Source organism: Phacochoerus africanus, chromosome 12, assembly GCF_016906955.1.
Source record: "Phacochoerus africanus isolate WHEZ1 chromosome 12, ROS_Pafr_v1, whole genome shotgun sequence".
Taxonomy (NCBI): Eukaryota; Metazoa; Chordata; class Mammalia; order Artiodactyla; family Suidae; genus Phacochoerus; species Phacochoerus africanus.
The window spans coordinates 34,406,551-34,431,087 of NC_062555.1; the positions used below are offsets into that span (position 1 = coordinate 34,406,551).

At 40.5% G+C, this 24,537-nt stretch overlaps 1 protein-coding gene across 7 annotated transcripts in view; it reads left to right on the forward strand.

The window, feature by feature from the left end:
- TUT7 (terminal uridylyl transferase 7) overlaps nt 1-24,537 on the forward strand; it is a 64,988-nt gene that overhangs the window by 15,710 nt on the left and 24,741 nt on the right. For all 7 annotated transcript variants that reach the window (XM_047755287.1, XM_047755292.1, XM_047755291.1 and 4 more), the window contains 11 exons: nt 852-921; nt 1,682-1,808; nt 3,290-3,409; nt 10,819-10,971; nt 13,935-14,115; nt 15,523-16,622; nt 17,265-17,415; nt 18,443-18,529; nt 19,118-19,218; nt 21,453-21,510; nt 23,968-24,071. In XM_047755287.1, coding sequence (XP_047611243.1) covers nt 852-921; nt 1,682-1,808; nt 3,290-3,409; nt 10,819-10,971; nt 13,935-14,115; nt 15,523-16,622; nt 17,265-17,415; nt 18,443-18,529; nt 19,118-19,218; nt 21,453-21,510; nt 23,968-24,071 — 2,252 coding nt within the window. The remainder of the gene's footprint in view (nt 1-851; nt 922-1,681; nt 1,809-3,289; nt 3,410-10,818; nt 10,972-13,934; nt 14,116-15,522; nt 16,623-17,264; nt 17,416-18,442; nt 18,530-19,117; nt 19,219-21,452; nt 21,511-23,967; nt 24,072-24,537) is intronic.

The following is a 24,537-nucleotide window of genomic DNA, read 5'->3' on the forward strand; positions in this document are numbered from 1 at the left end:
ACCCAGCCCAGATTAGTCAATCAACAAATATTTTTGTTCCCAGTTAGTTTTATCACTTATCTAAAGTAATGCGTAGCTGGGACTTGATGGCTTATATGCTTTTCCATAAGTCTCATTAAACAGTGTCATCACTTAAATTAGTCTTTCCCATTCTTGTTGTTTCAGTTGAATGAAGCATTTAAATATTTCTTCTTACTTCAGTCAATTATGTATTTTGACCCCAAATATTTTATTAGCTTTTGCTGCTGTTTCGTTTTTTATATCCTATCCATATTTCTAATTATGTTATCTATATAACATTTAATAGTTCTGATTCAATGTAGTCATTTCTAATCAGACATCAGTTTTGCAAAATAAGAGTTTTAAATTAATGTGATCAGAGTTCTCGTTGTGGCTCAGTGGTTAACAAACCCAACTAGTATCCATGAGAACATGGGTTCAGTCCCTGGCCCTGCTCAGTAGGTTAAGGAGCTGGTGTTGCTGTGAGCTGTGGTGTAGGTCGCAGACGGCTCAGATCTTGCGTTCCTGTGGCTGTGGTGTAGACTGACAGCTACAGCTCCAGTTTGACCCCTAGCCTGGGAACCTCCATATGCCTCGGATGCAGCCCTTAAAAATGACAAAAAGACCCCCCCCAAAATTAATTAATTAATATGATCACTCAATTCTTGAGTATAATACTTTTTTCCTCTTCAAGTCATTTTTATTTTGTAATCATCTCTCAAGAGCTTTGTTTTGTAATGGTCTTTCAAAAGGCCAAATAAATAATTCACAACTGGTATTTGTACTTTATCTAATTGTTCGTTTAAACAAAGCCTTAATTAACCTATTTGATATTCTTTCTTTTTCCTCAGACTCTTTTACTGATGTTGATGCTGATTTCCACGCTAGGGTGCCAGTGGTTGTGTGCAGAGAAAAGCAAAGGTCTCTGTTTTTTTAAGCTGTTTATTAATTATCAGCTTGTCAGAAACACGTGTACTTTTACTGCATCTTAATGTCCAGTTTCTAGAGTTATAAGCTCCTGTGTGGTTAATTTCACGGGCTTCTTATTAACATTCTCCGTATGCTTTTGACATTTTATGAAAGAGGAAGGAGTGTTTTATTTTAAAAAGAAATTTGACCCATTGCAATTCAGTAAAGACCAGCTCTGTCAAAGAGTAACTTGCTCTGATCTCCTTATTTTCCATCCTTTTAGCAGCATTTTTAATAGTCGTGAGTAGCAATTGGTGTGACTTCACCTGGCTGTGCCACCATCCATCCGGAAGCGTTACTGTTACCACTGTAAGATGGGTGGTTTGTAGGCCGTAATGGTTTGCCATTAGGCAGATTCCTCCAACTTGGGAGAACACTCTTTTGCTTTAAAAAGATGAATTCATACTCCCATTCGAGACATTCTACAGTGTGCTCCTTATTTGCCTTTTATCCTCCCAAATGGTTTGAATATATAAAACCACAGGAGGGTTAGTTCTGAAAAACAAAGTTTACTCAGAAAATAGCTGCCCTAACATTTTTTTATCCAGTTATTTAAATGATCCATAAAGATTTAGTGAGCTTTTCATTTTCGTTTTTAAGGTATTTTATACCAGTTTGCATTCGTTGTTGGTGGTGTAAAAGATACCTGATACTTGTGTTAACACTTATCTTTCTCTTTGTCCTTCCTATCCTCGCCCTCTACCCCCACCAGCGGTCTTCTCTGTAAAGTGAGTGCAGGAAATGAAAATGCTTGTCTGACAACCAGTCATTTAACGGCCCTTGGAAAACTAGAATCAAAGTTGGTTCCTTTGGTGATCGCATTTAGACACTGGGCAAAGGTAGGTTTGAGTTCTTTAAATGCATAAATACATGCCACATGTGCATAAGCAGTATGCTTTGATTTTCACTTGGGTCATTTAATCTTAAATCTTTGGATGCATGTTTATAGACATCAAGAGAGTGGGCATCTGAGTATTGGAACAGAAATTTTAGTGTGTACAGAAAGGAAAATTTAGGAGTTCCCGTCGTGGCGCAGCGGTTAACAAATCCGACTAGGAACCATGAGGTTGCGGGTTCGGTCCCTGCCCTTGCTCAGTGGGTTAAGGATCCGGCGTTGCCGTGAGCTGTGGTGTAGGTTGCAGACGCGGCTCGGATCCCGCGTTGCTGTGGCTCTGGCGTAGGCCGGCGGCTACAGCTCCCATTCAACCCCTAGCCTGGGAACCTCCGTATGCCGCGGGAGCAGCCCAAGATATAGCAAAAAGACAAAAAAAAAAAAAAAGAAAAAAAAGAAAGGAAAATTTAGTGTTTCTGTATCACTGTAACAGTATTGCTTAAAAGATCAAAATGATTTATGGTGCTTATTAAAATTAGGTTTATGTATCAGATCCCAGAGTTATGGCCCAAGAACCTCTTTTACATTTTAACTAGTTTCCTGAGGTAATTCTTAGATACCAGAAAATTTGAGACTCAGCTTCTCATACCATGTCTAGCGTACCCAGAGATGCCCCAAAAATGAAAGCCACTATCTAATCTTGTTTTACAATTTTCCGGTGTTTTAAATACGGCATTCCAATTGAAATGCTTGAATAAATGTGAGAACATTTAACATTTCCCCGAAATGTAAAGTCCCATCATGCTTGAGAAAAAACTTGCGATCCTGTGTCAATGCTTTATAGAGAAAAGCCAAAGCTTTACTGATTGAGACATGGCCATAACAGTATGTGTTTCCTGTTGCTTGGGATCAGGATGAACTGAGATTGCCCCATTCTTAACTGGGTGAATTGATAAGTACAATATGCTATCCTTTGAAAGCAGCCTCTTACTTCATCTCTAAGTAGGCCGTGCTGTCTAAGTTATGTCTGGAGCGCTAAGACGTTTGCTTGCATTCGCTCCCCTATCACCTTTCTGGTCAAAGCACACATTTTCAATTTAGTAGCTAAGGATGAGGGGACCATTAAGCTGAGCACAGCCAGTTGGCTTACATGTGGAATTGAGCTGTCATTTTGACCTCAAGTGTCTGAACCAAGTGGATGAATTTACCATGGATGTCCAAAAACTGAAACAGCAAATATTATTTTAGGGCCCTTCACAAGTGAATTTAGTTAATTAACAACATGAAAAGATTGAAATCAAAGCTGTCCCTCAAAACCACAGAGGGTGATACCTCCAAAAGTACAAAGAAGTCTTATCTTTTGCCGCTGTGGAGTTTTATTCTGAGGAGAAAATCATGTGATACATGGAAGTGAAGTATTTTAGACCAAATTGCATAAGTGACAAGTTGGTACAAAATAATGCTTATCCTCTTTTTTCTCATTTGTAGCTTTGCAGTATAGACCGCCCTGAAGAAGGAGGTTTGCCACCTTATGTGTTTGCCTTGATGGCCATTTTCTTTCTTCAGCAGAGGAAAGAACCCCTTCTGCCTGTTTATCTAGGATCATGGGTATAAAACTTTTTTTGTTTATATATTTGATACTGATTTTATTACAGGGCTGCAATCCTTTATTCATGATTTCAAAGACTAAAAAACAAACCAGAGGTAACCTGAATTTATTTATTCATACTATTGTGAATATCCTCTCATTGCTAAAATGTTAATGTGCTTGACTACAAGATGCCGCCCTAAACTCTGCTAGGGACACTTTTCTAAACTGAACCCCCCCCCCCTTTTTTTTTTTTTTTGGCTTTTTAGGGCCTTAACCTCAGCATATTCAGGTTCCCAGGCTGGGGTTGAATCAGAGCTGTAGCTGCCAGATCCAAGCCTTGCCTGCGACCTACACCACAGCTCATGGCAATACTGGATCCTTAACCCCACTGAGCAAGGTCAGGATTGAACCCGCATCCTCATGAATGCTAGTTGGGTTCATTACTGCTGAGCCACAATGGGAACTCCTTGAAAAAACTCTTAATTCATGGAATACGATCCTGATGTTTTCAAATGAGAGAACATGAACCTATATTAATTTATCATTTGGTAGACACTTTTTTTGGGTACAGTTTTTTAATATGATACTTGAATTTATATATCACCTCCAGAAAGACTGTGGGAAGCATTCAATTCACTATCACTTACTTTCCATTTCTAGTCTTTTTGTTCTTCTTATTCCCCCTTCCCTGTGAAACAAAAGAAAATATAAGTGCTGAGATTGCTGCCTATACCACAAGATGCACAACTTAGTAGTCACCTCTTGAACAACACTTTGCTGTTATCTTTAAGGTGCATTCAATTTTGGTAATGTAACCACTCTTTCTTTCTGGATAAATTAAAATTGAGCTGATTTATTCAAATAATAAGATTTAAAAAGCAGCCATCTCAAAATCAAAATGAGGTTATTCTTATCTTCTTGGAAACCTCACTTTTAGTTCCTAGGTGTTGGTCTTGATAAACTCTCATTTAAAGATTTATAAATCTTTATAAAGAGATTTATACTTTATAAAAAGGCTCACTTGATGAAAGCTTACTTGGATACATCTAGTATTTTAACTACTTGCCTTACTATACTCAGGATTCTCATCACTTAAGGAGGACATGTTCCAGAGTAGAAGCTATGGATTATTATGATATATGTCAAAAAAGCAGGGGCAGGGGGAGGGGGTTAAGGAACCTTTTCTTTATACTTTATAAGTTGATAATTAAGCAGGGACCTTTATCTGCCAGGCCCTGAGAATAAAGACTAAAGCAGAGTGAGTCCTGTATAAACTCCCTCCAGGCCTTAGGGATTGCAGTCTGTTGTGAGTCCCAGATGCCTAAAGGGAGCTCTCTCTGCTTATGGTATTGAAATGAAAGAAGTCAGGGTATCTTTGCTACACTGCTCTCCTGGTGGAAAAAAGAGTTAGAGAGCAAAGCCAACCCTTAGTTGATAAATAACCATTTCAGCAGACCCAGGTAGAAATCCATAAAAGTCTTTGAAGTTTTCTTTTCACTTTGACCCAGAAGAGACAGGAGTTTATGATGGCACCAAACCAGATGGATTCCTGTGCCCAAAAAGCCTTAGAAGAGGTTGGATGTGTTACCATGCTCACTGTTGTCTTAGTGAGATCTGCCTTTTCTTGTGTCCTCATCATTTCTGAAGGAGGTATCTGTCACAGTGTGAGGAAGCAGGGGGAAAAGGTGCTCCTATTCTGGTGATGAGATTCTTCTTAGGATTTGCTTAAGGGTAGTAAGAATACTATGGCCAGTGTATTATTTCCCTGGCAGTAATACTGGAAATTAGAGAACTAGTGCCATTTGATTTTGATTATACCAGTTGTTTATTGTATTATTTGGCCAGTGTATTATTTCCCTGGAAGTAATACTGGAAGTTAGAGAACTAGTGACATTTGATTTTGATTATACCAGTTGTTTATTTAAGATTTAATGACAAAATTGGGAGTTCCCATTGTGGCGCAGTGGAAACAAATCCAACTAGTATCCATGAGGATGTGGGTTTGATCCTTGGCCTTGCTCAGTGGGTCGGGGATCCGACATTGCCATGAGCTGTGGTATAGGCCACCGATGTGGCTTAGATCCTGAGTTGCCATGGCTGTGGTATAGGCCAGCAGCTGTAGTTCCTGATTCAACCTCTAGCCTAGAAACTTCTGTGTGTCATGAGTGCGGCCCTCAAAAGAAATGAGAAAGGGATTTAATGACAAAATTGGGTATATGGTGGCCAAACACTGGATTGAATCCTGAGGATCAAATAAGACATACTGCCTGAACCGAAGATATCTGTAGTTTTAACATTTTAAATTAGTCAAGCATCACAATGCTGGCTTCTGCTAGAGTCTTAGTCACAAATATAAAGCAAGTGAGGAAAAAGAAATTCAGTGCCTTGTTGATGATTCCAGATATTTTATGTCACTATTTCTACAGAAAATCTATTAAGACCCTCAGAATTATGTGTATGAAAGTATCTAAACCGTTAATTCCTTTGAAGTCTTTAAAGAACTCTGTATATTAGTCATTGTTAGGCCCTAAGGGTAATAATACACAGGTGAATAAGACTAAATTCCCTGTCAAGAAGCTTAGAGTATCACATCTCTTTGCTCTGATCTGTCTTCTGAAACATCTTTTAGCTCTTCTCTCCCACCCTACTCAGATCTTTTCCATGTTGGAAACTCTCCTCTCTGACCGGTTACTCCCAAAGTTCCCACCTTATTATCATTAGATATTTATGTGTGAGTTGTAGATGACAAACAGGCTTCACCCTATCTTCTTAGCACCTTTTATCCCCTACAACAGTATTTTGCTAGTCTCGGGAGTTCCCATTGTGTCTCAGCAGAAATGAAACTGACTAGTGTCCATGAGGATTCGGGTTCGATCCCTGGCTCCGCTCAGTGGGTTAAGGATCAGGTGTTGCCATGAGCTGTGGTGTAGGTTACAGACATAGCTCAGATCCCCCATTGCTATGGCTATGATGTAGGCCAGCAGCTGTAGCTATGATTCAACCCCTAGCCCGGGAACTTATATATATCATGAGTGTGGCCCTAAAAAGACAAAAATATGTATATATAATATATATATATATATATTTTAAACTGGTCTCCAAATAGGTAGTACTTGGAATCTTCCTTAGTTTATATAAACTTAACCTTTAAGAAACAGTTATTTACACCTTAAGGATGCCAGATGATACAGTAGAAAAAAGGGCAGTATTATCACTTGGCAGCCCTGAGATTCACCCAGGATTTGCCACTTAAATCCTTGTGACCTTGAGCAAGTTATTTAATCTCTGAACCTTATTGAAAGGCTCATCTGAAGAATTTTGAAATGAGATCATGAACATAGAGCTCCTGGAACAAGGTAGGAGAACAGGTGTAGTCCTCTTCCCCTTCAGTAGAAAGTCATCTTCCACTTATGGCATGGAGGCATGAACCCCTAAAACTCGTGATCCTTCGGAAATAACGGCAGTAAATTCTCGACATAAACAACAATGCAGAGGTTCTGGAGACTGAATAAATGCTGACAGACCTTTGGAGAGAAGTCAAATCTTGGAGCACATGAACCAACACAGAGTGGGTTTTTATAAATGGCTTCACCCCTAAACTCAACTCTGGCAGAAAAACAGTCTCTTTGTTACCAGAGGAATTAGGGCCACCAGGTAACAAGGGAGGAAAAACCCCAAAAGGGCAGTTATAGAGAAATGGAATTAATTCTGTGTGGAAGCTCAGTACATCTCTGACTGACTCTTGGACCAATCCAGTGCATCATGTAAGGAGCTTGGAAATCTTCACTCTGTCCTCACAAGAAGTAAAAACCTGAACACTGAAAGTTAACAGCTCGTAGAGCCACCAGAGAATAGAGGTCATGAGGGTAACCATTGCCTCCAAAATTGGAGAGACAGGTAAATGTGTAACTTGGCAGAGCAAAAGCGCAGGAGCAGAATCCTACCACTGGAACCGTGACCAGGGTAGAACTGTGGTTCTAGAGGCTCAGTTTGGATAGGCTTGAAAGTGAGAAACAACTGGGGGGCCCGTTTTAGAGGGCTGGTTTCATGAGGTTTAACTCCAGAAATGTCCACCAGGTTCTCAGGGTAAAGATCTAATAAAAATCTCATGCTTTTTGAGGAGAAATGTAGCCATTTTGAAATTATCCAGAGCATTCTGTTGTCCTAAACAAAAGCCTGCCCTCAAGGGAAACTGTTCTACCAAAACCTAATCACCTTGGGTTTTATCAGGGCCCAACTAACCTGAAGAAAGGAAAATATACCCAGCTCCAATTCTGTGGTTACGCATCTCATCTCAGATGGGCAGGACCGAGAACCCTGCCTAAAGGCCACAGCCCAGGACCACAGGCTCACTCAAAGACTGAGACCTGATCAAAGGACTACAGAATGAATCCTCTCCCCCCATAGCTTACCACAGCATCATTAGGCCTCCTTTATAATAATGGAATTATATTAGAAGGACCTTATTTCAGAAGAAATCACTTAGGAAACCCTCAAATAATAGAGGAGACAAAAACAAGGATACCAGAGAAAGTTATAGCCTGTTGACATCTACAGCTACAGCAAACAGTACATGGCCTAATTCTAGCCAGCTAGAAGAAAACCTCACACTAAGACCTGCGCACCTCAGTTCCTTTTACCCAGCTTTCGACAAAAAGAATTACAAAGCACACTAAAGGAAGAAAAAAAAAAAACACTGTACTTTGAAGACACAGAGCAAGCATTGGGATTACCAGACCAGGAATTTAGAAAACAAAACTTAACATGCTAAGGGCGCTAAAGGAAAGAATGGTCAACATTCAGGAACAGATAGGTAATATGAGCTGAGAGAAATTCTAAGAAAAAAATCAAAGGAAATACTAAACGTCAAAACTAGCAAAAATGAAGAATGCCTTTGGGTTCATCAGGGGATTGGACACAACTGGGGAAAGAATCATTGAGCTTTATTCAGTAGAAATGTTTCAAACTGAAAAGCAAAAGGAGAAAAAGAAATGGATCAGAATAAGAACTGCAGGGCAATTACTAAGGGTTGTAATGTATGTATAATGGGAATACCGGGAGGAAAAGAAAGAAGCAGCAAAAGAAATAGTTGAAGTCCTAATGATGGAGAATTTTCCAAAATGAATGACACACCACTTACAAGTCACATATGTGAGGCAGACTGGAAACAGCAGGCCATGGCTTAGAAAACTCAACTGGGATCACCAGCTGAACTGCCATGCACCAGAGGTGTGACAGTGTGCATTTTGATTGATCAAGTTAATTACCTGTAAAACAAAAGTAGCAACACGTTTGGGAATAATGTACAGAATTCAGAATTTTCGCAATACACTCTAGTATCACAATATCCAGAGTAAGATTAAGAATTAACAATACAGGAGTTCCCGTTGTGGCTCAGTGGTTAACGAATCCGACTAGGAACGATGAGGTTGCGGGTTCGATCCCTGGCCTTGTTCAGTGCGTTAAGGATCCGGCGTTGCCGGGAGCTGTGTGTAGGTTGCAGATGCAGCTCAGATCCCGCGTTGCTGTGGCTCTGGCGTAGGCCGGCAGCTACAGTTCCGATTCGACCCCTAGCCTGGGAACCTCCATGTGCTGCAGGAGCGGCCCAAGAAATGGCAAAAAGACAGAAAAAAAAAAAAAAAAGAAGAAGAATTACGATACAAAGAGCCAAGAAAATGAAACACTCTCGAAGGAAAAGAAATTGACAAATGCCAAACCTGAGATAAGCCCAGTGCAGGAACTATCAAAAACTTTGAAAGCAGTTGTTATAACTGTTGCCCCAGGAGATAAAGGAAATAACACTTAAGCGATAAGTGAAGAGATAAGGAATATCAGCCAGAGAATTAGAAATGGAAAAAATGGAAATCTTAGAAGTGAAAAAATACATTACTTTTTTTTTTTTTCTTGCCCTCCCCTGGCGCATGTGGAAGTTCCTGGGCCAGGGATCAAACCTGCACCACAGCAGCAACCAAAGCTGCTTCAGTGACAGCCCTGGATCTGGATCCTTGACCTGCTGCACCACAAGAAAACTCCACATTATCTAAATTAAAAAATGTATGAGATGAGTGTCACAGCAAAGTGGAGATGATAGAGGATGGAGTCAGTAAATATGAAAATAGATCAGTAGAAACTAATCTGAAGAAGAGAAAGAAAAATTTCAAAAAATAAATAACTGAGCCTCAGGGACCTGTGGAACAATTTCAGACAAATCTAGCGTATGGGTAGTTTGAGCCCCAGAAGAAGAGGAACAAGAGAATGGAGTAGAAAAAGTTTCGCAAATTTGATGAAAAGATAGATTTATAGTCTCAGTAAGATGAGCAAACCTCAAGTAAGATAAATTCAAAGAGACCCATGCTTAGCTCATCATGGATCGCTGAAAACCACAAATAAAGAGCAAAACTCAAAAGCAACTGGATAAACCCCTTACGTGAGGTGAGAAAGGTGAATAAGTACATAGCAAGTGGCAGAATCCTCTGAGGAAAAAGAAACCCAGGAAAGGACAGAGAGTGGAGGAGCTCTTTAAAGACAAATACGTGAACAGAGCCTGGTGAGCAGAGCCTGAATGTAGTCCCGACTGCAGGGCTGTCTGATGTGGGGGGCAGAGCCTGCTAAGCAGAGGGAAAAGCAGGTGTCAGCTCCAAGCCAGGAGGATAGACGAGAAGATGGTCAGTGAAGTAGCAAAGGACCACCCGGTTACCAAGGCCCTGGAGAAGGCCGGATTTCATCCTGCCTAAGAAGGGAACTGTTTGAACAGAGGGGCAGTATTGTGTCTTATGTTTTAGGATTACTTTGTCTGCTAAACCAAAGAAGTAGTCCATTTCAGGTGGAGACACATTTGAGAACCAAGATAGCCCATCCACACCCAGCCCCACAATTCATTATGTACATAACCTGTTTAAAGGCTGTGAAAATGCCATCATTGTATCTCTTTAGCAGTTTGCATCTTAACATCATCAAAAGAAATATCTTATATTTATTGTACTTAAATGTATGCCGTTTACCATTATGTGAATGTCCATTATTTTATGCCTTGACTACCCCATGAAGGAAATTCTGGTGTTATCCATTTTTACAGGAACCTGAGGCCTAGAGAAAGTGAGGATCTTACTGAAGGTCTCAGAGCTGGTTCATGAGATTAGATTAGGGCGGTTTTATTCCAGAACCATGGCCTTAGGCTGAGGCCCCATTGCCTTCTCTTAGACTTTTAATGAAGCATTATTTCCCAAAAATGACCATTTCTTTTGCAAATCAAACGCTTGATTTTTCTAATTTGCAGATGTTCTTTTACACATGTCTCACAGTTACTCCTTTTATATTTTCAATGAGATACAAGTGTGTTATCTTTCCCTTTCTTCCAGGATTAATATGCTCTGATTGATAGAAGATCACTTCTGCCTTATAATAGTACATGTCTAATTTTTCCTAGATTGAAGGATTCTCATTAAACAAACTAGGGAATTTCAACCTTAAAGAAATACAGGAAGACTCTGTAGTCTGGGAATACACTGATAATGCTGCAGGGGACACAGACACAGCAAAAGAAGAGGCACCAAAAGAAATGCCCATTAAAAGGGGACAGGTCTGTTCTTGTTTGTTTCTAGTTTTATCTGTTTTTAATTCAGTTGTTAATTGTGGAGTTTATGAGTTACTCACTCTGCCTCTCTTCTTTCCTCAACTATCTTAACTACTTCATGGCTGTTTAATTTCCTCTTCAGTCCTTTGAATAGACAAATAATGAGAAAAGGTAAAGTTCTAACAATTGAATCCATAGGTAGTTTCTTCTGTGCACAAGGTGCTGTGAACGAGATTGAGAATTCAAAGATTAAATTTTTATCTGTCTTCTAAGAGCCACTTACATTTTAGGTGGTATTATGATGTTTTGATAGAGGAAAAGTTAACTAACCTCAAATTCCTAAAATTAACAGTGACTAAATCTGTGGTCTAGAGTACTTGAGTCATCCATACCATTAGAAGTGGATAGGAGAATTTATGTATAATTTGTATACATAAATTTTATGTGTAATTTATGTATGTATAATTTACATGTACATAACATATTAATGTATACATTATTTATTATAATTTATGTATGAAATGTCAATTACCATTACCACTGAAATTTCAAACAAAAATCTGAGCAATGTAATTATACCAGTAGTAAGAATAGGATTCTGGCCCAAATTAGTAAATCGTCCTTGACTCCATGACCTTCCCCATAACCTTTTGGGGTAAAATGACAGTAATAGCCACAAAATACTTTTGAGACCCAGATTCTAATCCCACCTCTTCACAGACAGGTCATGTCACTCCTCTAGTTCATGGTTTACTTGTGCCTAAAATGAGGAGATAGTGGTGAATCATATTCTCCAGCTGTGTTTCCTACAATCTTTTGAGAGTTGAGAGGACAAGGGCCGTGGTGGCTCTGCTCTCTACTGCTGCCACCACAACACACCACTGTATCAATTTTCTGTTTGGGGTATCCAGTAGTAGCTAAGAGCACAGGCTGTGGAGCCAGAATATTGGAACTTGTATCCCAGCTCTCCCACTTCCTAGCTCTGTGTCTTTGGGCAGGTGACTTAATCTTTCTGTGCCCCAGTTTCCTCACCTATAAATGGAGATGTTGGTACCCTCTCCTAGGGCCATTGATTTATGGAATGCTTAACTCAGTGCCAAGCATGTGATAAGCACTCAGTGAATGCTAGCTGCAGTTCTTATTTTATTTGAAAAAATAAAGTATTCTCAACATTAAAAGAAAAAAAAAAAGAAGAGCCAAAAACCCCTCAGCTAAGTACCACTAGTCTAGATATTGGCAAAGGTCTTTTAAGTTCCACGTTTGTGATATCAAGTCATTTCAGTGAGATGCTTAAAAATCCTTAGTATTGCTGACTAAGGCTTATGGTAAACAGGTGAAATCTGATGCAGCTTTCCATTTCTGGGGTTTTCTTTGTGTCCTCAACTGTAGTGTGTGGGGACCTAGACAACTTCCATTTTTAATCAGTTTTGCTTTTATAAATCCACCTGATGACTTTATCTCATTTCACAGAACCTGTGCAGTTGAGATTTAGTGAATAAGTCTATGGTATGAATAAAATAACCATACCACTTGTTTTGAAGCTTAGTATAATAAAGCACAATTGGAAACAAATTTCTGTACCTTAGAAGGAAAAGCTGTTGCTGCAAGTCCAATTCAATACCTTAACTTTACATTTGACTGCTAATCATGCTGCCACTGAAACTGAGATCTGGACAGTGTCAAAATTGCATGGTGTGGTGAAGCAGCGCGCACGGGAATGGGGTGACTTGGTTCCCTTTCTGCCGTTGACAAACACTGGGACCTTTGACAAGTCACATAAACTCTTGGGGCTTCAGTTCCTTCTCTTGTAGCATATGGGAGTTGAACTAGGTTACCTCTGAAGAGTATCTGACAGTTGTGACATTGTTTCGATGATATATGGATTTCTTGTATTTAAAAAGACTATAAATGGAAAAAAATACAGAGAGCAACCAATCTGCCAGATGCTTTCCCGTGTTTCTGATTTAATCCTCATAACTATCCTGTGTTATAGGTGGTTTCATCCCTACTCTGCAGATAATGATAGCGACCATTTTTTGAACATGTGTGCCAGGCACTGTGCTAAGCTCTTAACAGACACTCTCTCACTCAGTCCTCCCAACAACCCTATGAGGTGGGTACTGTGATCCCCATTGTTCAGATGAGGAAACTGAGTCTTAGACAGCTGGTATCCCTTCACCAGGATCAGACACGGCTAGTACCTGGCAGAGTTGGATGTCCGAGCTGAGCGTGTCCCATTCCAAAGCCAGTTCTCTTAGCCACTGTGCTGTACAGCGGCCAGTCTGAGACTGAGGATGCTAAGTCACAGAGCAGTTAAGATCTGTGAAGTGGTACAATCAGTATTTGAACCCATTCTTTTCCAAGTCCTATGCACTCTCCACTGTGTGACATCCCAGTATGTTCCACCCTGTCAAGAGTCTGTGACTGGAAAACTTGTACTAATTTCTCATATCAAGAGTTATTTATTTGACTTAAAAAGCAGTTGCCACTGGCAGATCCAGTGAACTTAATGTAGCTTTTTCAGAGCAAGTGAGAGGAGTGTTTTTCCTTTGGCTCTACATCTCTAGTTGGCGCCCACCTCTGTGTGTAACTGTGTAAAGGCGTCCTCCAGACGCAGGAACCAGGAGAGCGCCGTGCTGCGAGTAATAGCAGTCAGGGTGCAGTTCTCTCCACCTGCCCTTAAGACTTCAAAATGAGGAGTGCTGCCTGGGTACAGAAAACTACCTGTCCATTCCTCCGATACTGACTAGATTTTAACATACTCTAATCCCAGGAATTCTGTGAAGGAAAGCTATTTTCCCACAAGCAAAATATAACCTAGAATGGGATTTATCTAGATAGGTTGTCAGATGCCTACTCTTGCTAAGGTTTTTCAGATTTTTTTAATTTGATACTTGAATGATCTCTAGTTTTTCAGATTGTACCAACATCGGAAATAACTGTGTATTTTCTCTTTGCTTAATTAATAGGTATCATTAACATTTGATTTAAAACACCAGCCTTCAGTACCAGTTGGGCAGCTCTGGGTGGAATTACTTCGATTCTATGCCTTAGAATTTAATTTGGCAGATTTAGTAATAAGCATCCGTGTCAAAGAATCAGTATCTCGTGAATCAAAGGATTGGCCCAAAAAGCGCATTGCCATTGAAGGTATTTCAAAATGTTTATCTTTAATTCCTTTTTTTTTCTTTTTTGTAAGGTATCAGTCTAACAGCATGCTTTTTATTTCAGTCTTTTTTCAGCTCCTAAATGTAAGGTAGGCCTCACCCCACAAGTGAAATAGGTGGCTCAAATATTGCATGTGTTACAGTGGGTCATTCCAAGGGACTAGTTTGCTCACCCTGGGTTTTTTTTAAGTGCTGCAGTAAAACATCTTAGTTACTTAAGCAGCTAAAAGAATGGCTGGCTGGGTCCTTATTTTCTTTGGAAATTGCTTAACAACTTAAATGCTATCCAAGTGATGTGCAAATCTCCCTTTCCTCTTGACTGTTCTCATTTCTGGATGTTTAGATTCCATCCTTGCATTGATTGTTTTTGATGTTGTTTAGCTTTACAGAGGTTGAAGAAAATACTTTTTCTCATGAAAAATAGCATTCTTTGTTGGATTCCTCTCCATAGAGGGAAAGGATAGTTATTTTTGGAATATCTGCAATAACATTTAGAACTTATTCATAAAAACATCTTTTCTGTTAAAAAAGCACTAAACTCTTACATGAGTTAAGCCTCATTTGACTGAAGCCATTGTATGAAAGACATGCTGGTGTGCCCTGTAGACTTCCTTAAGTGGACTGGTTCTTCTCAGTTTTGTAAAATCAGGAGGTGGAAACCCCTCTAGAAATCTTAATTCTCCTCCTTCAAATAATTTAAAGAACCTCCTAAATGGAATTCTCTTATTTTTGCTTGATTTTTTTTCAAGCTTCGTATTGCATAAGAGGGGCTTTTTTTTGCATTTTGCATAAATTCTGTGTTCCGTCATGGGGATCTCACATTTTTAAACCCTCCCCTGCAGTTTCTGTGGCTCAGCTCTTCTGGCCAATTGCCTAACCTGCTGGAGTTCTAGGGGAGGAGAAAAGATTGAGAGAAGTGGTGTCTCCTCCTGGTGCCTCCCTCTCGCCCCTGAATTCAGTCCAGCCAGTTCAGTGATGGGGCTTCCCAGGGCAGAAGAGTGGAGGTAAGCTCTACACACCCTAGGGCCTGGCTGAGTGGGGAGGCAGAGCACTCAGCAGAGCCTGGCGGGAAGCCCTCACTTCCCCAGGGCATGAGAGCCACACCAGTGATGTCTTTTTCCACCTCCCCAGTCACAGAACAGAGCAGGGAAGGGGTACTGGTTGTGAACAGAATGGGTTCTCTTCCTAGAGCAGATGTTTAAGAAAACTTCTTTTCTTTTTGTTTTGAAACCTTATCTTCTTCCTCCCCATCCCCAGTTTTTTAAAAAAGCATACAAGATACATGGTAAAATTTTCTGTTGCTAATTTGTTGTCTTTGTTTATAGCAGTCTGATTTTAAAAACACGAAAGAGAACTGTATGAAGTGGTGATTTCTTTTTTTTCATTGCAGATCCCTACTCTGTTAAAAGAAATGTGGCAAGGACCCTGAATAGTCAGCCTGTGTTTGAATTTATTCTTCATTGTTTAAGGACAACGTATAAATATTTTGCTCTTCCACACAAAATTACAAAATCCAGCCTTCCAAAGCCACTGAACACTGTTACCTGCACTTCTGAACGTTCTAAAGAAGTAGCAAAGCATGATCCAGGTGTACAAGCCAAAGGTGACAAGCTCAAGAACTCAGTTTTGGCTCAAGGTCCTGGCGCTGCCAGTTGCACCACAAACACCTGCAAGGTACAGCCACTCCCTCTTAAGGAGACTGCAGAGAATTTTGAAAGCCCGTGTACAGGGGAAACGGGGAACCCCTACATCAGAACCCACCTGGGAAACGCAGACTGTGTCAAGGCAGAGGTCAGTTGCGATGACCGTGAGGATGTTAAAGTATCACGTCAAGAAACAAGAAGTAAAAATGAGAAAGAAGAAAATGGAAAGGAGGGCAAGCATCCTTTGAGTACTGACCGTCAATCGTTAAGTGGTGGCGAAGCTGGAGAGCTTACCGCCAGTGGCAGCACAGGAAATAATGAGACAGATGGCACTTTGGGTTTAGAAGGCTTCGAAAATGCTACAGCCAAAGAGTGCACGGAGTTTGCGACTTTAGATGACAAAGCTGATGTTGATGAGGAAAGCACAGAAGGTGCTAATGAACTCGAAGACACCCTAAGCCACTTTACCCCTTCAGGACAGGACCACACCTCAGGAATCACTCACTCTGACGAAGAAGAGGAGGACGAAGAGGAGGAGGAAGAGGAAGAACCCAGGCTCTCCATTTCCCAAAGGGGAGATGAGGATGACATTGCAAATGAAGATGAGTTAGACAATACCTACACTGGGTCAGGGGAGGAGGACGCCCTATCTGAAGAGGAAGAGGAAATAGGAGGGTCTGCTAGCTACGAAGGCTTGCAAGAAGGTGGGAAACATGTGGACGGAGATCTCCTAGTGGAGCTGAATAAAATCAGCCTCAAAGAAGAAAATGTCTGTGAGGAAAAGTCAACTGTGAATCAGTCTGATTTTTTCTACGAATTTAGTAAACTCACCTTCACCAAAGGCAAGGTAATCGGTGCCACTCCTAGACATGGAACTAGGAGACTTGAAACACTTTTAATGCATGTGATTTCAGCTTTTGTATATTAGACAGGGCTCTCCCTGTTCTGGTAGTTGCTAATAAGGTGGTCTTTCACTCCAGTGCAACCACTAGGTCCACTTCCCTTCTTAGCATCTTGGAAATTTGCAGAGGAGAAAAGGAATGCTATTGGTAGTGAAAATACCTGCCTTTTTCCCCATCTCAGGTAGTTTGGAGTGGCCACACATTCTATTTTCACCCTTTTGAAATGTGAGGAATAGAATGTGCACTTTGGAAAAGAGATTCAAAACTCCTTTATTTTGGGAGTTTCCATTGTGGCTTAGCGGGTTAAGAACCCAGCTAGTATTGGTGAGGATGTGGATTCGATCCCTGGCCTCACTCAGTGCGTTAAGGATCCGGCGTTGCTGTGAGCTGTAGCGTTAAGTCACAGACGCAGCTCGGATCTGGAGAGGCTGGCTCTGACGTAGGCCGGCAGGTGCAGCTCCGATTCAGCCCCTAACCTGAGAACTTCCATGTGCTGCAAGTGCAGCCCTAAAAAGCAGAAACGAACAAAAAAACTCCTTTACTTGACAAAGTTTTAATTCTTCTTTTGCTATGCCGTCTTCCTGCAGTCTCCTACAGTAGTATGCAGTTTATGCAAACGAGAGGGTCATCTAAAGAAGGACTGTCCTGAAGACTTCAAAAGAATCCAGCTGGAGCCTTTGCCACCATTAACACCCAAGTTTTCAAATATCTTAGATCAAGTTTGCATTCAGTGTTACAGTAAGTGAATTAACGTTTCTTTTGTCACAATATTACAGTGACATCTTCTCACGAGTCATCCGAATCGCTAACTCACTCGCTTCATTGTAGAGGCTGTCTTTTCCATTCTCCACAGTGCACCGTGGATCCTGTTCCACTTGGGACTTGAGATAAATAGTTGTTAGAGAAAGGTGGGGGAGGGGTGTCTTTTAAGACTGGAATACTATCATTTCCCAACTGGTATCCCTTGAAATGTTTTTCTAGATCCTTGCCATTCATAGTACTTCATAGCAAGAAGCATTCCACAGGTTACACAGAATAGCTCTACATTCCGCCCCCTCCCTTAGAGATTTTCAGGGCACGATAACATAATAAAGGCTTCTAAGAAATGTTATGGTGTATAACTGACTTAGCTCTTCAGCATTTCCAAAATTTGAGCATAGACCACTTTTTAATGAACACTAATTAGTAACGCTTATAATAGCCCTTTAAGGAACACCAGTTTGGGGAAGTGTTGGTATAAGGATTTAAAGTTCCGTAGGGGAAAGCATTGGATGGAGAGGCATGCAGCTGCTTGGAGCAGGAGAACGTGCTGCATCACACTGCTGCATCTTGAGTTGTCTGTGCCTGGAGAAACTTGTTTGTAATCAGGAATTTCTTTTTTAAACCTCTTTGGAGATGATAAGCTATGAAAGGGAATTGTCGGTTCTCCTCACACAGCTTACAAAGTGTCATGTTCACCCTCTGGGGTAGGGTAGTTCCCTGCAGGCTGCCTTCACAGGGCTCTGGGTCTCTGAAACCCAGGAGCAGAACCTTAGTTCAGACTAGTTTGTATCTCAGGGGCAGTTCTTGGTGATAGACTCTTTCAAAAAGGCATCTTTATTTTATATCGCTTAATGCTGTCTACCGAGAAGATACACACAAGTTAGGGTTTTCTTTTTTGCTCTCTTTTTTTTCCAAGCTTGTTAAGTGTTTTTATTTAAAAATACAATTCTTCAGAGAATGAGAACAATCTTTGTTTCTGAATGTATCTATTTATTTTACGCAGAGGATTTTTCTCCAACTATTTTAGAAGATCAGGCTCGTGAACATATTCGGCAAAACCTAGAAAATTTCATAAGACAAGAATTTCCAGGTAAATAATTTTTTACCTTTAAGAAAGGCAGTGTGATTTTCCTTCAGAAAGAGCACATTAAGTTTGAGAATGAGAAAGTACTCTTATGGTGAGGGTGGAGGCAGAGCTTCAGTTGTTTTGTGATATCCTTAGGATGGTGTTTGGTCTGCCAATCCCAGTTTGCCAACAAAAAAGACAGTTGCAGAGGAGTATTTCTCTTAGCAGATGCCCCAAGTGAACTTCATGTAGTCAGTAGTTTGTTTAGGGTCAATATTCACACCTCTAAAAAGTAAATTTATTGAAAAAGTAGTAAATTTTATGTTACTAAATATGCTGAGGTGATCCACATTTTCCTTGAAATGCCCTTGCATTTAAGAAGAAAGTGGCATTCGATCATCTTTCATGTCTTCTATAGCTTGTATTTATTTATAGTAGATTTTGTGAGAAAATAACTTATAATAAATGACTAGTTAATAAAAGAACAACTATAATTAGATTACTATAGGGCAGCTAACAACTGGGGATTTTTAATTCACGAGAGGGTCGTTTTGATCAGAAAAGGGAATGCACTCAGGTAATTATTTGCTACTTTTCCTATCTCCCCAACAGGAACTAAATTGAGCTTGTTTGGCTCCTCCAAAAATGGATTTGGGTTCAAACAGAGTGACCTCGATGTCTGTATGACAATTAATGGACTGGAAACTGCTGAGGTACAGTGATTACGTGAAACTTCCATTTGCTGCAGCAGCGTGATTTGACGGTCTTGACTGACAGTATAGCATGGTATTTTCCAAGTTTATCAGGGCATATCATATGAAGTAGGCCATTAGGCACAATCTGGCAAATACATTAAAGGTTTAGAGGTGAACATAAGGAGTAGAAAGACTTGTGCCTGCAACCTAGAATACAAAGTGGATTTGAAAGTGACATCTGGGAATTCTAGAAAGCCAAACCAGCCTCTCCAGTGTCCCATTGGCACGGCTGATAAGACAGGCTCAGGTGCATAAATACAGCCACGTAAGGGCTTCATAAAGTTTTTTAGCATGCAGGCCGTGTGGCACAATGATAAAAGAGTGTTAAACTGGATCCGAAACAGACTTGGTTTCATCTCTCCCACGTGTGGCCTTCTGTGGATAATCTCTAATACAGAAATGAGAGCCTCTTGCCTCTGGAGGTTGTTGTGCACATCAGCATCGATCATGTGTGTCAGGAATTAGCTCACTGGTCACTGCCTGTCTTGTACATAGCAGTGTTATTGGCACACAACCGCACCCCTTCATCTGTGTATTGTCTCCATCTATTTTCACTCTAACTTCAGGGTTGAGTCCTTGCCACCAGCCTTGGGGCCTGCAAAGCAGAGAAGGTTTTCTGGCTCTGATAGATATCAAGGCATTTTTAAAGTATAAAATATAGGGAGTTCCTGTTGTGGCACAGCAAAAATGAATCCAACTAGTATCCATGAGGATACCGGTTCAATCCCTGGCCTCGCTCAGTGGGTTAAGGATCCGGCCAGCATTGCTTTGAGCTGTGGTGTAGGTCATAGACTTGGATCGGATCCCAAGTTGCTGTGGCTGTGGCATAGACTGGCAGCTGTAGCTCCAGTTCGACCCATGAACCTCCATATGCTGTGGATATGGCCCTAAAAAGCACGTGAGCTCTTGCTTTCGCTCGTGTGCTCGTGCTCTCTCTCTCTCTCTCTCCCTCTCTCTATGTATATATATATAATACTGGGAAAAGGTAAAAAGTCTGAGTAGTACTGAATCCCTACCCTTTATTATTTTTAAAAACATTCCAAATGGTATCTATTTGAATGATGCAGCTTTTGCTCAGGGTTTTTTCAGCCTTTTATGAGTTTCAAGTCTTTGTCCTTTGAGGATATATCTGATTTGGGAAAATTGCCATTTATTCAGCATGACTTTGGTGAATAATGTAGATAAGCAAGATTAGGTCCAATATATGGAATGACCTGAATATTCATCGTCGAGATTGAATTTTTACATGATGAATAAACTAGTTTTGAGGGCACTTCTAAAATAATATTCTGAATGTATTCTGGGAGGTAATAACCATCAAAAGGGCCTAATGTTGAAAAGGTGAGTACACAGGTTTTTAAATATTTGAAATATTATTCTTATTTGCTGTATGACTTTCTTTTTGTGCTTTTTTTTTTGTCTTTTGTCTTTTTGAGGGCCACACCCGAGGCATATGGAGGGTCCCTGGCTAGGGGTCTAATCGAAGCTGTAGCTTGCCAGCCTATGCCAGAGCCATAGCAACGCAGGATCCGAGCCGCGTCTGCAACCTGCACCACAGCCCACAGCAATGCCAGATCCTTAACCCACTGAGCAAGGCCTGGGATCGAACCCACAACCTCATGGTTGCTAGTCAGATTCGTTTCTGCTGCACCACGACGGGAACTCCCTGCATTGTATTTTTGACTAGTACTGTAGGGGAGTAATCTGGGCTTAATCACTCTCCACAGCAATTCATCCGGTCTTAATTGAACTGTAATGAAAGTCTACCCAGAATGAATAAGACAGGCTACAGACGCTCCCTCTTGTTGGTTGTGTCACATGGAGTACTTCTGAGTGACACAGTTACATAAAGGGAAAAAATGGACATTCTCACCAGTTCAGAGACTCTTCTAGGACTCTGATTTCAGCCTTTCCTGTGCTTCTAAGAACAGTTAGTAAGTAGGATGTATGGAGAGTTTCCATATTCTTAGGATGTGCCTAGAATGCAGACTAATGTTCACCTAAAAGGAAAAAGTATATATAGAACAAGCTGAAGTTAGTATCATTATTTCTGGAATAGAAACTATAACTGGATTAGAAACCTGTCTTTTTTTTCTTTTCTTTTTTTAAATTTTATTAAAGTACAATTGATTTACAGTGTTGTGTTATGTCTTCCAGTTTTGATTTAGTAGTCTGTGCCATTTTTGTTACAGGGCTTGGACTGTGTAAGAACTATTGAAGAATTGGCAAGAGTCCTCAAAAAACATTCAGGTAAGCTTCTTCTGAAAAATATTTTTGTCTTTTTTATTTGTGTTTTACATACTTAGAATTTACTAATACTAATGAAACAGTGTAGTGCCTCATACAGCATGTTTATGGTATTGGTGTCTTTCAAAAAGCTTATGTGATTAAGTATGAAAATCTGAGGTTATAATTTGTGTGCACGCCTCAGTCCGTTTTATTTCAAGACAGAGCACATACCATACACATAAGAAATTTGGGGAATGGTTTTTGCCTTAGCATTGCGTTAGTCAAAAGTGTAGGGGTTGCTAGCAGCAATGTGTAGTGAAAAGCACCATGGTCTAGGGTGATGGATTGTACTAGAAGCTATTCCACAAGCTCTTTGTGTGACCCTGAAGTATTTATAGCTGTAAAATATATAGGTTTTATAAATTGTGCACAGAGCTGAAATACCATTAACACATTCTTCTGCCTCTGTTGGAGGCAGCCATGGATGCTATCAACAGTGAGAGTCTTCTTTTAAAATGTGGTTCATGAAACTTCTGTGCTGTGTTGAGAATGAAAGTGAGCATGATATGGTCCTTGCCTTTATGGAACTTAAAATCCATGGGCCACCCATGAAAAGCTTTCTTATATCTTAGTCAAGAGTAGACTTAAATTCACAGCATGGACATGCACACACACACACATAAGTAGGTACCTTAAGTGCCCCTTTTCTTTGCTTTTTTTTTTTTCTGGTTTAAAGAGTGTACCGTATTATATAAATAATAGGATGGAAAATCTTAATTTTGGTTTATTCCTATTGAAAATTCACCTAAAGCATCAGTTATTTTTTTTAAATGGGCATCAATATACTTTTTTTGGTCATTGAAATAAGCATTTTGGAAATTTTATCTCTAAAGATCACATGCTTCTTTTTTTTAATTTGTGAAGATCAGACAACAAAATTAAATTGCTGAGCTGTCATGACTGTGATTTAATATTGAGCTAGGTTTTAACTTATGCTATTGAAATCATTTCAGCCTTAAAGGAAAGTAGTAAAAATGGTATAAGTCACATCTCCCTCTGCTATCTAATTAGTCTGTCCTAGACCAGGTTCAGTAGCAGTTTAGAATCCGCAATACCTAGATTTGAATCCCAGCTCCACAATTCACCAACTGCATGTGCCTAAGCAAGTTCATTTCTCTGGGTCTCAGTTTCCTTATCTGTTGTGTGAGGGTGAATGGCCTTAGGAGGTCATGTTTGTAAAGGGATCTAGGTACCCAGGAAAGGGTCTTACTGTCACAGCCCTTCTCCCTTATCACCCCTACTTCCGCTTCCCCAACCCATCCACTTACATAGATGCTCTCAAACATGTCTTCCTGCTTCTCTGCATTCCCGTGCCACCATGATAGATGAGGCCCAGCTCAGGTTTTTTTTTTTTTTAGGGCCACACCTGCAGCATACGGACGTTCCCAGGCTAGGGGTCAAATTGGAGCTATTGCTGCCATCCTACACCACAGCCAGAGCCGTGCAGAATCCGAGCTGCATCTGCAACCTACACCACAGCTCACAGCAACACCAGATGCTTAACCCACTGAGTGAGGCCAGGAATTGAACCTTCATCCTCATGAATACTAGTCGAATTCATTAGCCACTGAGCCATGACGAGAACTCCCCCAGGTCAGTTTTTATACTAGGCACCCAGTCTCTCTTTCAGGTGGTGCCTCCAGTCTGTCCAGTGCCAGGGGCTTTGTCTAAATAGATGTACTCAGTGATTTTCCCCAACTTATCCCTGTTCATTGGTGTTTCTTGGTCTCTGAGGATGTATGTTCTCTATTTGGGTTCTTCCCAGTTTTGACCGTATCCTCTATCACTCATTATTTCTTTCTCTCAAGTCCACTCTGTAACCTGCACAATTCATGGAAGTTCCTGAATATACCATTCTGTTTTAGGCATATTCCATGTGCAGTTCTCCTTTCCTGATAAATAAATCTCCCCAGCCTTCTCTTTATTTGCCTCTTCTTTTTCAAAGCCTTGCTCAGGCCATTCCCTTCTCTCCTGTTGAAGTTGATTCCTTTCTTACCTCTAGTTCTATGGTGAGTAACTTGTTTTAAGGATTCAGATGATTTTTCTCCACATCTGGAGGTGTAGTCATATGGAGAGACTGAGTGGGATCAGTCCAGACTCTGGTAGTTTCCTCTGTTTTGGTGTTGATCAGACTGAGAACCCCCTACATGTGCACATGATCCATTGAGTTCCTAAAAGGCAGTGGCTGTCTTGTTGATTCTTGTACTTGAGATACTGATGTGTTTAACAAATGTAAACTTTGCCGGAAGAGTCTTCCCAGATGTTTATTCATAACAGAGAATTCTTGGACTAATGTTAGTGACTCAGTGAAACCAGCCAAAGCCAGGTTTACATCACTTTGTGTTGGAACATTAATGGAAGAGCAATGTATATCCCTGGCCGCTGTATTTAATGATCCTTTCCAATTTCCCAACCTAGGGCTGAGAAACATCTTGCCTATTACAACAGCAAAGGTGCCAATTGTGAAGTTTTTCCATTTGAGGAGTGGTCTCGAAGTGGACATCAGTTTGTATAACACATTGGTAAGATTTTCTCTAGATTTTTTTTTACTTCGGGGAGATTAAGGGAAACAAGTATCTCTTTATTTTTATTTTTTTCTTTGCTTTTTAGGGCTGCACCCATGGCATATGGAGGTTCCTTGGCTAGGGGTCGAATCAGAGCGGCAATTGACAGCCTACACCACAGCCACAGCAACACCATATCCGAGCCACATCTATGACCTGCAGCACAGCTCACAGCAATGCCGGATCCTTAATCCATTGAATCAGGCCAGGAATCGAACCCACATCCTCATCATTCCTATTCAGATTCGTTTCCTAAGTATCTCTTAATTTACGCAATCTTTAAGTAAAATTAAGCCATTCCTTTAATCCTATTCATTCTTTGAATAGTTATTTGTGTATGCTTGCTAAGTGTCTGGCAGTGTTTGGAGGCTGGGGATATAACACAGAGTTGAGTTCATATTAGTATTCATTTAAAACGAAGGCA